Below are 14,386 nucleotides of genomic sequence, written 5' to 3' on the forward strand. Positions count from 1 at the left end.
CCGGGATGGACGAGGCAGCACAGCCATTCGTCTCCCACCGCTGCCGAGTGTCCTAGGGTTACGTTAGCAAATATGTCTACTCACTTAGGCTGCACTGAACTGCATTAATTGCTTCACTGACTTAGTTAACTGTCTCTCTGCTCCTGATGTGAGGAAAAGAAGGGGCCAGAGTGACAGAGAGACAGAGAGAGAGAACTGAAAATATATTGTCCGTGAAAGAACCTATGCAGCTTCATTTTCTCATTGTGTCATTCAAGCCCCTCCCTCACTCCCTCTGTCTCTCTCTGGAGCAACAAATTTGCCTTCTCTCCAGATTCCGTCTGTCTCCATTTGCCTAATGAAAAAGAGACATTTCTCCACATAAGTCTTCCCTGGGGCTTCTCTCCATTGACTGGAAACGCGCACACACTTACACACACAGCCTACAAATATGATTACAATAGGAACCACTGCAGAGACAATTGGAAATGCGGTCAGCTAACTAGATAAAAACTTGACTCCTGTCCTTGCAAGACAGAACATAAAAGCCTTGTCAGTGCTTGAGGGGGCAGGAAATTCTAATCATGTCCTCTGCGCCTCTTTTTCTCGCTGTCGCTGCCTCTCGCACACGTCTGACCATGAGATAAATAACCCGCCACTGAGCCGTATGATAATAAAGTCCTCCGGCGCTGTTTCAATTCATCTGTGATTAGAGAAAGCAGCAGCATTTTCATCTTGGCGTGTGCCATCGTCCCCGCAGATGCAGCAGGGGAAAACAAAAGGAGATGTAATGCTGATTTATTATCATGTTGGGCAATTACCCTTAAGAGAAGAAAAAACAGAGAGGAAAATAAGAAAGAAAGAATGATTATGATGGTGTGTGTGTGTGTGTGTGTGTGTGTGTGTGTGTGTGTGTGTGTGTGAGTGTGAGTGTGTGTGAGTGAGTGAGTGAGAACAGAACTGTCACAAGCTTAAAATTAATATTATTGATTTGATTAAAAATGAGTAAGAGAAAGACATCAGCACACAGCAGAGCCAACTATTTCACTATCAACTCTTCCTGGGCTGGTTTTCATACAAGTAAATGCTGGAAAAAATTCAGCAAACACAGGTTCATGATCTGCACTGATGTTTCAGTGGAATAATCAGGCATTGTTCCAATACTATTTTGATTTTGTGTAAAAGAATGTAGGTGTGTATTTTTTGTGCAAATAGGAAAATCAGCAAGAAACAAGTGCCTCTTTCTCTCACTGTGTATCTGTATATCTGCAATTTTGTTTTCTCTTCCATTCTCTTTTCAAGCAGCTTCATTTTGCTCCAGTCAAGCTGACAGCTGTCCCGGAGTCCAGCTGGGATTCAAGCAGAACATAATAGGAGTGGGATGTAGAGTGATTCACTTTTTTTTCTATTTCTTAGTTTACATGTCAAATTAGAAAACTGGAATCCAACACATTTGAGATCTTCAGCAGTTCAGTTCGACCAAGTGATTTTTTCATCTCTCCATGAATTGTCAGATCAGTTTTCTTTGTGTACTTTTTACTTGTGTGGTCTGCCTGTATTCTGCCATACATGCAGTCACTGCAACTGGCTGGTGCCATGTGTGGCTTTAAAGGTTTTTACAATGTATCTAAGGCGGTTGAATAATTCTGGATGTGTGTGTTAGATATAGCGTATATGCCTATTTATAGTTATTTTTATATAGTGGTGGTTTATATTCATTTATTTAGCTTGTTGTAATTTGGGTCCGCAGTACAATGGAGTCCTAGATTATTTCCCCCAGGCTTGATAAAGTATGAGAGATGCTGTGTAAGTGAATCATGAGTCATACACTCACTATATCCCTCACCTCTTTTAGGCATTTTGCCTACTGTATATTGATAGGAGAGTGTAAGCCTGACATGGGGAAAAGAGTAGGGAAGACATTTGGCCGAGCTGGAACTGAACCTGCGGCCGCTGCAGGAGGTCTCAAGCCTGTGTATATAGAGCACTTATTTTTTTTCTATTCTTACCACTGAGTGTCGAAAATAAGAGGGTAAAATACGAGGGTATTTCACAGTGATGATAATCACAATGTACCTCTTCCTTGCACCATGCTGTTTTGCAGTATTTGCTCCACCCTGATGGCCATGTTGGAGACGTTCTGGGCTATAGCTTGGATCCTCTCCACCAGGCCGGCTGGTTGAAACCTGCACACACACACAAACACAATGAAGAAGAGATAAAGGCATGTGACAATGACTTACACTACTGACACAATGTGAACTCAATTCAAAGCAGAGTGCCAAGGAGAAGAAGCAAACAGCTCTGCTTTGAAGTAAAGCATCTCTATCACACACACTCACACACACAGCTGATACTTGAAACCTCTCTCCTCTCCCACTGGTATCACCTCAGTTGTTTCACTTCCTCCTTCAGTCCCTTCCTTAATTTACATTCTCCCTCGCTCACTTCCGTCATGGACCAGTCTCTCTCCTCTCCATTTATTCCACCCTTTCACTACCGTCTCATTGTTGTTTCTGTCTCACTCTATTCTCTCTTCTCCCCTGCTTCTCCTCACTCCCTTGTTTTTTTTTTTACATCTCAACAGATGTAGAAGTGTTAAGGTAGGATGCAAATTGGAAGACACTTGGTTGGAGCGTGAAATAGAAAAAGACCTGCGCTGTTAATACCACTTGCCTTTGTAGGGCGAGAGACTTTCCATTCACTTAATAAGATGTGTGGGAAATGTGTATGTTATGTGTTTGATTGCATCTGGTTTGTGAGCAATAGACTGCATGCAAAACCAAGCCTGTAAGCCCATACACGGTTATACTGCTGTGCCCATTAAGTCTATTTAATGACTTGAGTCCAGTGTGTGTGTGTGTGTGCACGGCTGCTTAACTAACCTAACCAACAACAGCAGCTGCATGAAAACGAACACAAAAAAAAAAATCATGGAACTGAGGGAATATGCGAGGAAAGTGCATTTGTTGCTTAACAAAGTGTAAACAAAAAGCGAGACAGCCATCACAGTCACAGGCAGTCTCCATGCTCCATTAACAGCTTTGTAAGTGTCACACGTAAGCATCGCTGAGTGTGTCTGCGTGCTCTTTAATATATTTGCTGCAACAGACAAGACGCTATTCCCCAGTGCAAGTGTATTTCAGGGGCAACAGCTGTCTGCAAAAAGTAAAACTGTGCTGACGCGAAATTAAGAAGTCATGTAGAGTGCTTTTGTCGCTTTTACATCGAGTACGGCTGCTGTTTGCGTTCCTTAGTGGACTGCACGTATGGGGGTTCCAATTCTCAAGTGAATTTCAACTCATCAATAATATGGAACATTTTCAGCGTTGTGTTGGTGATACGGTGTCAGACAGTTTTTGATGTCTCAACTGCAGCGAGTATAAAATGCTGCGGCTCAGTTTTTAACGGGCAGATGCAAGAAGGACCATATTTCACCTGCTCTGGATTCCTCACATTGGCTCCCAGTACATTTTAGGAATGATTTCCAGATTTAGCGTTTTTGCACTACTCTGCACTACTGCCCCTCCACATCAGGACCTCACCAACTCAGGACACTTTTAAAACTTGCCTCCAAAAACATTTTTACTCCCTGGCTTTTAAAACAGGTTGAGACTTATATTTATATGGCTTTACCTTATTTTAGCATTTTGCTTTTAATTCATTTATTTAATGTGTTATTGTTGTCCTCTTTGTTGGTTGTGTTAAATTGTTATGCATCTCTCCTGCTGTTTTTAAACTTCACAAATAAATCATTTCTGTTCCCACAAGACTTTGACCTTTAAAGAATCCCATATGGTGACAAGTAGCTCCGTAAGTGGCGGTTTAAACCAGCAAGTAGGCACAAATGAAGGCACAAGACATCTGTGCAGGCAGAAAACAATGGGATGTTAATAGATGTTACATGGAGAACTTCACAATCAGGCTGAGCATTCTCTGCAACAATGTCTCCTTCGGTGCTGCTGCGATACCAGCAGCGTCGAGAACAAGACCCCAAGATACTTAAACTCCTCCACTTGACTCTCTCCCAGCCTGAAGGGAGCAATCCACAGTTTTCTGGCAGAGCGCCACGGTCTCAGACTGTGAGATACTGACACTTACACCTGTCTCTTTAAACCAGACTGCACATAGAGTTTTCTGCAATAGACATGAAAACACCAGGAAATAACCATCAACTGTTATTATGTGGCATCATTACCTCCGTAAAAGAGGTTATGTTATCATCTGAATTTGTTTGAATTTGATCAGGGAAGAAACCAATACATTTAGGTGTGGATCTGAATCAGGGAGTCATTACTTCAATTTTTGTTTTACTTTCTCAAACATTGCGAGATAAGATGATTTTGATGTTTTCTACAATTTCTGAACAAATAATAAATGTATCTGGATGAAAAAATGGGACATATTTATGAGTGTGTGAAATTGGGTGCAGCTGGATTGAAATTAACTAGGGACTGTTGGGCCTTGGTGAAAGTATGCCCTCTTATTCTAGTTTCATATTTTTTTGCGGACAATTCTTGCGTTCTGCCCCACAGAGGTTAATCGAAGACAGACCTTCATTTTCATTATTGTCAGTGTGATTATAAAGCTGCAAATTACTTTTTGGTCACCTGCTAACAAAAAGCTAACATGCTTTTGAGTTATCTCAAAGCAATACGACAGACGTAATTATAATTTCACTCCTCAACTCAGTGCAAGTGAAGCAAATACAGCAAGTGTTAGTAAGAGTTATGACTTTCTATTATCTTACAATGAGAGCCAGTATAAGTTTAGGCTATAAAAATATCTTAAAGGGGACATAGCATGCCCATTTTACCACAAGTTGATATGGTTCCTTGGGGTCTTAATGAAATGTCTGTAACATACTTTGGTCAAAATACCACAAGGATCATATAAAACAGCACCCTTTTTACCCTGTCTAAAACAGCCCTCCACAGAGTGACCTGTTTTGAGTGCCTGTTCCTTTAAATGCTAATGAGCCAGCTCCCCTCCCTCTCCCCCCATGATTTTAAACGATATAAATTACATATTTTATATGATATAAATTATCAAATATGCATCCCATACTTTGTATTCCCTTCTGTTGTCCTGGAGTTTTAATTTTCCCAATCACATAATTAAATGTCCCCTCTGCCCATCCACTACAAGCACACAAGCAGACAGACAGAGAGAGAAAGAGGGTGGGGGGCTATGAAGACCATCATTTACCCCGAACCCCGACATTCAACGGGTACAACAACAAGCGGAGAAAGCAGAATCGCGGGCTGACCTTATATATACAGTCTATGGGGCTGACCAGCGCGGAGAAATGCACGTCCCGTGTGAACAGCCAGGCGGCTGCGTGCTGGAGAACGGCACTGCGCAGCCTAGCGGCGCTTCGCGTCGGTGTAACCCAGCGCAAAGAGTGGGGGCTCTGTGTGTTTGTGCCAGTGTTACAGTAGTGCTGAACACTGCGGAAGTCTTCCACACTGCTGGCTGTGTGGCGTTGACACAAATTCCAGCTCACGCATGGGAGAGCGAGCGGTCGCGCCCGAGCAGCTGCTGCAGCCTCCCAGTCCCAACGATCCAGACAAATGCCACATGAGTGAATCGCGGGCTGACCAGCGGAGAAATGCTCGTCCCGTGTGAACAGCCAGGAGGCGCGTGGCAAGGCGGCGCTGCGCTGCCTCGCAGCCTTGCTGTCCAGTGTAAACCGGCGTAACGAGTGTGGGGGGAGGGGGATGAGGTGGGGGGCCATGTAGGAGACTTCCAGTGCCTTGTTACGACACAAACCCAGGAAGCTCAACCAAGTCGCTCAAGCATGACGTTTCTGACTTAGAGGAACCGTAACAAAACACGCAAGTGTTTTTTTCCCAGAGTTTTTGGGTTGGTAGACATGCCAGATACCCACATTAACCTGTAGAAGCACTAACAAAGTGGAATTTGCATGCTATGTCCCCTTTAAGACATTAATATAATGCATCGAACAAAAGCTCCCAGTGCGTGTGTGAATGTACGGTTTGTAATGTATTTGGCCTGAAAGAAAAAACACCTTTGCTTGCTTATCTGAGAAACCGCTGTTACCATAAAACTCTCTCTCTCTGGAAAGGGCTCGACAGTGACTGCTCAAGTTGGCCTCCAAAAGATGCGACTTTCTAATCTCCCCTCAAACGTCTGCTACAATGTGAACCTATCCCCTAGAGAAGAACACACAGGGAAAGGAGAAAGGGAGCGAGTCAAAGAGACTAAGGCAGAGAAGAGGATGAAAGACCGAAGACTGGAGAGGTTTGCACAAGCAGATCCAAAGAGGGCAAGAAGAAAAAGCAGCAGATATAGAAACATACAGCAGGAGAGCTGAGGAGAAACTGAAATGAAAGCAGGCAGATAATAAAGAGTGGATCAACCATCAACTGCAAACGGACCGAGAGTACCAGGGGGAGTGTTCTGTCAAGACAGAATGAGATAAAATAAAAGCATCCTGTGCGCCTTGATGTGGAAGCCAACAAAACAGCTTGGCTGAAACATTAAACAATAATCGCGATCAAAGATTACGAGGATATACATATTTGATGGCCCACTGTTGCACGCTACTCGCAATGAAGCTTCCTCCCTTTTGATGATCGTAGACAGTTGGCTCTTTTACAAACGAGGGAAACAAAACTGAGTTGAGGGAGAGCAGAGAGGAGACAAAACGGGAGGAAAGAGAAGGGGGAGAAGAAACAAGGGGAGGAAATCCACTGGCGTGTGCCAAGCAGGAGTGGAAACATGGAGAGAAGGGGGGTGAGAGAAAATCAATGATAACTACAGAGAAGTTTTATCAGGATAAAAAAAATATTCTTTCATGTTCTCCTTATTTGTCTTTGCCTCCCTCTTTATCTAATGAGCTCATCCTCTCACGGCAAGTGGACGGCTCTGACAGGGTCCCATCAACCAGCGGCGTCCAGGGCCACAGATCCATGTGACAAGGTGTTGCCGTGTGTGCTCTGGTGTTCGGCTGATGTCTTGACGTCATGATAAGACGTCACTCTGCAGCCCTTATTCCACTTATGTTCACACACACAAGCATGAATGAACACAGGCATGAACTAGATTTGTTTAACACTGTTACAAAGAACAGAATTTGCACCATGGTTTATTTCCTCCACATCTATGCATAGAGCAACTGAAATGGGGAAACATGAATAAAAGAAATTAAAGAAGAATTGTCTTCTTTCCTGCCAGCAAATCTACACTATGACACTGACTTGAGTGCTTGAGGCCTCCTGGGATAAAGGTTGTTGCTGACGGAGCTTTGATGGCCACTTAAGGAGGAGAAATAGGTAAAGTCGAGCCAGAGCAGTGATCTTCAGAGAGCGCACGCCTAAGGGGAGACTTACTTAGCCATCTCCCCTCTCATCTGCTGCACAGTAAAATGGAGAGAATCAACTCTGCATCCTCTCCCATCCTTCTTCATGTTACCTTCTCTTGTTTTCTACAGGCTCTGCATTGTCCGTTTCTCTCTCTCTATCTCTCTCTCCCCTCCTCCCTCCCTCCCTTGTTGGTCTCTCTCCATTTTCTGCCCTAACGAGTGGCTACCCCATGGGCAAATCGCAGACTGGGGCCTCAGACATCAAGTCCCATTCGCCACTACACGGGAGTGTGTCAGCACCAATGAAGCTCACACAAAGATGAGACTCCCGCCCAGTGTGTGTGTGTGTGTGTGTGTGTGTGTGTGTGTGTGTGTGTGTGTGTGTGTGTGTGTGTGTGTGTGTGTGTGTGTGTGTGTGTGTGTGTGTGTGTGTGTGTGTGTGTGTGTGTGTGTGTGTGTGTGTGTGTGTGTGTGTGTGTGTGTGTGTCTTTCTGCGAATGCGTGCCTGACTGGCCTGGATTTGAGATGTGTTTTTATTAAGCTCACTCTTCCTATTTGCTCCTCTCCCCACTGGTCAAAAAAAAGAAAAAAGAAATCACATTTTACGACGTCACTCACACCAACCAACTACCTTTCAAGCACATTTCCCCACTGTTGTGATGGAGTGTGAGTGCATGAAGTAGAGTATCAAGTATCAAGACTATAGTGGAAAAAAAACACACAAAGCAATAATGGAGAGCAAAGAGAAGAGAGGTAGAAAAAATACAGAACATTTGAAGAAAGAAGGCGAGGAGATATGAGCAGAGAAATGAAAATCATTGGACTGAAGAGAGACTTCAGTCCAATGACTGTCACTGTGACTTTCAGTGTGTGTGTGTGTGTGTGTGTGTGTGTGTGTGTGTGTGTGTGTGTGTGTGTGTGTGTGTGTGTGTGTGTGTGTGTGTGTGTGTGTGTGTGTGTGTGTGTGTATGCATTTACTTGCTCTTCTATCTTTGCAACATCTGTGTGTGTGCTTGTGTGTGTGTGCTACGTGTCCACTACAATTTCCTTGGTCAATATCTTTTTCATTTTGCTCTCTGCATCAGAAATTTCACTCCAGCTATTACAGCTACTTCATTCCAAGGATCCATTTAGCCCATACAAAACAACTCTGTACTCAAAAAAACGTGAAATGGATTTTAACACAGCAAGTCCTGGTTATGATTACATATTGTTCACAAAGTACTGCTGTCAAAAAAAAGCTACTTTTCAGCTCAGAAGAAAGTAAGACGTGCAGCATGTTGCAGAAGTCAATCACTGAACTTGGTTTTCTTTTGCTTGTCGAATGATATTTGAGTTTGATTTTTATAAACGTATTAGAACATATCTCCATACAAACTATGTGGTTTGCCTCAATTACAATGTAGTGCTAAAATAATCCTCAGGGCTTCTGTGGGTTTCAGCAAGGTAAACCTAAGAGTTTTTAAAACAAAGAAAAAATGAAGACCCATGACAAGTAAATATGAGGGATCATCAGAGTCCCAGAATTACTTGCACTTCTCCACCTTTAAAGATAAGGCAAAGTAGCTGAGTAGAGAATAACCTTCGAAACCACAAACTACAGGCAGAGACAATGAGAATCGATAGTCTTTCCTACGGCCAAGTTTACAAAGATAAATTCTGACCAGGGTGTTTGTAGACTCAGTTATCAGTTCCATGACGGTCGTGTTTGCAGTTGTAGTTGCCGCAAAAAAAACATAGACCTAGAACATAATATTTTAAGACTTTTGTGGCCTAAAATTCAGATGATGGAATTTGAGACTCTTTAATAACTTGGACAAGTAAAATGGAGCTGTGGTCATTCGTATGGGTTCTCGACTTATTTGGTTGGTGTGATCACAGCTTGTACTACTACTCTCATAACACTGATCCAGAAGAACCCATTTCTGCAGCTGATTACATTATGCACCGTGATCACAGAATGTAATGTAATAAAGTATCACAAATCTTTGTTTCTCATTATCAACTAGTCATTGACTGTTTCATTTTGGGTGGGGGGAAAACCAGCAAATCACAAATTGCGTTCTCTGCTATAAATGCGGCTCATTGGTTTAATGCCAGTTGTGTGTAATTGGATGTCTAGCCATGCCAAAAGCACTGTGACTGGGGATTAAGCCTGGCCCTCTGCAGTGGTGGCTGATAGCTCTTTTCCCTCTGTGCCACTCAGACATCCCAACTAAAACCTGGGTATGATGCTACTCGGATCCAGTAACACTATATTTCACCCAAACAATAGCACATCTACAAATGAAACATGCAGGGGTATTCAATGAAATTAATACCATTGAATCATTACACTTAAAAGTCCTAGACATGGAGATTTTGGTGGTTATGTAAAAATAATAATCACCAACATGGTTAGTTTAAGAAAATCTGAAATATGCCACATATCATGCAATCCTATCATTTTCGACTAATTCCGAGAGGCGCAATACATCTAAGTATTTATCTGTTGAATCGCAGGCTGACAACAAGTCTTGTGGTAACGGGCAAACTGTTCACAAACCTATTTAGAACTGGATGGTCACACACCATTGATTTCAGCGCTTGAATTTGACCCTAATTACATCCTGACCATAACCCTCCATGCAGCCAAACTGCCCCCTTCAAGGCAATAACTGCAAATTGATTTCAGTTACAGTTACACATCCTTGTACCATCCTTGTTAGAGTCCCTGACAATAGGCACAGAGTTGCACCTCTCGCCTAAGAGTAGAGCCGCTTCCTCCACATTAAACAGCCCATTACTAGACATTGATTACAGTTAACACCGATGCCAGACCATATTAATCGTTCCATCCTTCCGCTCTAGTGCCTCGACGCAGATCTGAACCTGAGCGTTTATCCGGGATCATTTAGCAAAGTTCGGGGAAGTGAGGGGATTTCTGTCAGTGCGTATCACATCACCCCCGCTGCAGCGAGTGCAGTGGGGCTGCGTGGAAATGAAGGGAGTCGGAATGAGGAGAATGTCAGGCAGAAAAGACAAATTGGATGTTTTGGCGCTCAGGGGGCAAAGAGAGGAGTAGTTTGATAAAAGCAGTAGCAGCAAGGTCATACAAGACTTGTCTGTTTGCAGCAGCAATTCTGAGGTAATAGGCAGCAATTTCCACAAGTAACTACATGAGGAGGAGAAAAAAACGAGAGTCAAGATGAGAGCGAAGTACAATAAGGAGCGGTGGAGGTGTAGAGAGAGAGAGGCGATGTTCAGTAGGAATCACAATGAGGAATAAATCTTAAATAGGACTCCTGATGTTAAACTGTTGTTGATTAGAGTGCAACAATACTCCTCATTAAAGCCATCGAATCCATTTATTTATGCTAATATTAGAGTTTCCTTGGTGAGAGAAGCATTTGGGATTTGTTTAAATTCTAACTGAACTAAATATCTGGTGTTTTTGCAGGTTAAAAGATAAAGCATGTAAAATATGGTTGCATTGTTCTCTAATGACTTTTGTTTTCCCCTGTTTTTATTGTGAGCTGAACAATGATTGATCTTCACTACTAGTATAACATATTTAGAACTTTATTCGGAAAGAATATCCGTCTTACCTTGTGTGTATACGGTATAATGGTTTAAACTGTATGTCTTCAACATTCTTATTGACATGTTTTTACATACTGTATCATATTGCAGATATCTATTTTCGTACAAACTCTTTTGTATTTCTAATTAGCGCTATTGTATTGGTGTGTATGTCTATTCTTGACTGGAGCGTCTGTAACATATCTTACGGAAAAAGCTGCAGGCATCAGAATAAATTACTCTCCCTCTTAACCATTTACATCTGGGGAGCGTTGATGATTTGTAGTTACAATTGTAAGCTGTAATATGAAAGGAATATTCAACTTACCTGTTGATAGCAGAGCTGAGCTCATCCAGACGCCGTGCATCGGTGGTGGAGGTGTTGTCGAGTTTGGACAGGCTGTCCATTCTCTTCAGAATCACCTCCAGCATGTCACTGATCTTCCTCAGCACACCACGTGACTCCACACCCCCCAGCACTGAGCGGAGAGACAGACATGGAAGGAAGGAGGCAAGAGGTGAATGAAAAGCTGGACAGTGGAGTGCATGGCAACCTTGTGGAACAGCGTGTACAATAACCACAGAGCCTGCAGCTCTTCTGGCTCAGAATGCTGCAGTCGATTGTGGCGGTGATTTTGATTTGGACAACTGTCTTTAGACGGCAGCAAAGATAAAAAGTAAATTCTCTTCTCTTTTAAGCCAAACAATGCAAAAGTCTTTAATTCAATTTCAGCACATTTTAAAACTGGTTGTATGTCTTCAGCAACCAGTCAAGTTAAAGTCAAGTTTGTTCAGACTCATATAATCAGTTCATCCTTGAGCCCGAGTTAAGGTTTGTGCCAAATTTGTAGAAATTCCTTGATGACGTTTCTGAGATATTGTCTTCATGATGGTGGGACAGACGGACAACTTGAAAACATAATGCCTCTGGCCGGCCTGTTACCAACAAGGAGAAATAGGCAGTTCACAGGTTGTTTAAATGGCTGCCAATACGTTTCACTTGGTTTTATTTAACAGAACATAAGCATTCATTGCAAAAGCGATGTTGCAATAGGAGAGTATTACCTATAGATTTACCCTATTTATCCATTCAGATAAAGGCCAATACTCCAGAAGGGAGGTGTAGATCAGGAATCCAAACTTTGTCATAGTTTGATCCTTTACCTCTGTCCCTCATCTCTTTGTTGGAATACGGTATAGTTTACTGAATAAAACAATTTACATACAGTCAATATGAATACTGTTTGAGGCAGCTGACATGTAATGAACCCGAAATCAATATGTAAAAGAGACTGAAAGAAGATGACAGTTTTATGAGCTGAAGCCTTTTGAACCCTCACAATATGCATAACGCCAATGTAATAAATGTTTGGACGTTTCTTTTCGCCATTTGATGTGTAAACCTTTTTTCTTTCCTCTCTTCCCATGTTTGCTTCAATGTTTGCTTTTGTGAAGGATTTCTTTTTGTCCTTGGGATCTTTTGAATCACACATCACCAACAGGTCATCTTCTATAGATGTGTGGCACTCGGTCTGTAACACAATCCCCAGTGGTGGTTGCCATGGCGACCAAGGTCCCTACACGTGTAATAGAGGATATGATACGATAAGTCTCTGGCTGAGGGAAACGATAGCCTTTACAAACACATTGTCACACGGTCAAGTAGTTACACGAGTCAGACATACAACATGATTGAGCAGAACGTAGGGCTGGGCGATATGACCTCAAATCAATATCGCGATTATTTCAAACTTTTACCTTGACTTCAATCAATGGAGAGTGACTGAGCTCATGTGAGAATATAGCAGGAAAATGTCCAAAATGTCGCAGATGGGCCTTTTAATGATGTTTCTTACATGCAACTAGCGTGAAATATATTCGTATACAACAAAAGGGAGCCATACATGTGGAAGATTCCAACAGAGAGGTCAAGTTGGAAAGACAACAAGATTTGAGAGCTATGTATGCGTCATGTCCTGGCTCCTGCATGATGCTCTACAGACACCACTCCTCATCTGACTGCTCCTGACGTGTGTCTGACCTGGACAATCTCCTGCTGCGTTCTTCATATGTGAAAGGCAAACTCCGGGAAATGTCTCGAGTTGATGTCCGAAAAAGGCTCTTGTGATCCTATTGCCACACACATGCCTCTGCTTAAGCCATCTTGGCTCCCTTCCCCAACCCTCTTCCATCAGCTCGCAAGATTTCAATCACAGCTTTTAGTTGAGTTGTCAAGTGTCATTTTTTGCAGCATCCAGGATGCTGACAGAGACAGTCACTCCACAGAAAGGCCACTTTTACAGTGGGACCAAATAAGAGTATCTCCTCTTCACTTGAGCATGCGTGTAAATCCTTAAAGTCTAAAAGCCAACACTTTTGGTAATCCCACGTCTTGGTATGTGTACAGCTTTAATTCTTGTTTCCTCAGCATTCAGCACAGTATGTTACCCAGTGCCCTATTTTAATCTCTCATCATAAATAGGGTTTTGTTCAGGCCAGACACTCCAGAGTCTGATGTCTGAATATGGGCTTAACTTTATATTCTCTGAAACCTTTTCATATGAGACGTTCACCAGAACTCTGAGTTATGAAAAGCCAGGAACTAATTACGTCGAGGCTCTTTGCTCCTTTCTATGTCCCTGTCTGTGTGGTGGCCAATTTATTTCTTTCACCTAACAAAACAGGGTGATCTCTCTGAGAACAGAGAGGAGGAGTTCTGTGTGTGTGGCTTTGTGTGTGTATAAAGATGAGCTGGCCATCAGAGTTGAAAAGAGATTCTCAACACAAAGGAGCACACACACACACACACACACATAGACGCAGTAATGGAGACAGGTAGAATAAACTCCAGCTGCATAAAAGATGTACCCGACCTCATTAGAATGATTAGACAGACACAGCCAGGTTCACAGGTTCACAGAGTCTGTGAGTTCAGCCATAATGGTCGACAACGAGGAGGAAGGATAGTTGGTTTTACTCTCTTCTCATCTTTAATATTTTTATTTTTATATTTCAGCCCTAATGTTGTGTGATCTTCAAACTGCTTTTAATTGTTGGCTATTTTTTACCTTCAATATTTCATTCTTAACTTGTAATGGTATTATTATTATCATCATCATTATTAATATTGTCATATTAAAGACAATGATAATGGTTTTAAACTACTCTTCATGGGCAGAGAACCGTTTACAAATGTGGGATAGATCAAGTGTGTATTATTATTGTATACACTGTCTCACCATACTTGCACAATGCATTAGCAATTTATATATGATTTATAATTTAGCTATATTGAACTTGAAGAAATGTATATTGCTAATACTCATTTGTACAAAGTGTTTTAAAGGAGGTTATGCGCTGTACTTTTTGGTGGTTAGGAGCAAGAGACAACAGTGTCATCGCTGCCATCAGCGGATTTATCATTGTGTGTAAAAATCCAATAAGACAAACACAGAGAAGACAGATGGCAGAAAAGTGTAAAGCACAACACTTGTCAAAAATGGACTGTCAGGATGCTGG

At 42.2% G+C, this 14,386-nt stretch overlaps 1 protein-coding gene across 3 annotated transcripts in view; it reads right to left on the reverse strand.

The window, feature by feature from the left end:
- Positions 1-14,386, reverse strand: part of LOC118100950 (alpha-1,6-mannosylglycoprotein 6-beta-N-acetylglucosaminyltransferase B) — a 113,042-nt gene that overhangs the window by 62,732 nt on the left and 35,924 nt on the right. For 2 of the 3 annotated variants that reach the window (XM_035146512.2, XM_035146504.2), the window contains exons 3-4: positions 11,196-11,346; positions 2,056-2,165 (exon numbers count right to left, since the gene is read on the reverse strand). In XM_035146512.2, coding sequence (XP_035002403.1) covers positions 2,056-2,165; positions 11,196-11,346 — 261 coding nt within the window. The remainder of the gene's footprint in view (positions 1-2,055; positions 2,166-11,195; positions 11,347-14,386) is intronic. The other variant, XM_035146522.2, reaches the window with a different exon arrangement.

This window comes from Hippoglossus stenolepis, chromosome 2, assembly GCF_022539355.2.
Source record: "Hippoglossus stenolepis isolate QCI-W04-F060 chromosome 2, HSTE1.2, whole genome shotgun sequence".
NCBI lineage: Eukaryota > Metazoa > Chordata > Actinopteri > Pleuronectiformes > Pleuronectidae > Hippoglossus > Hippoglossus stenolepis.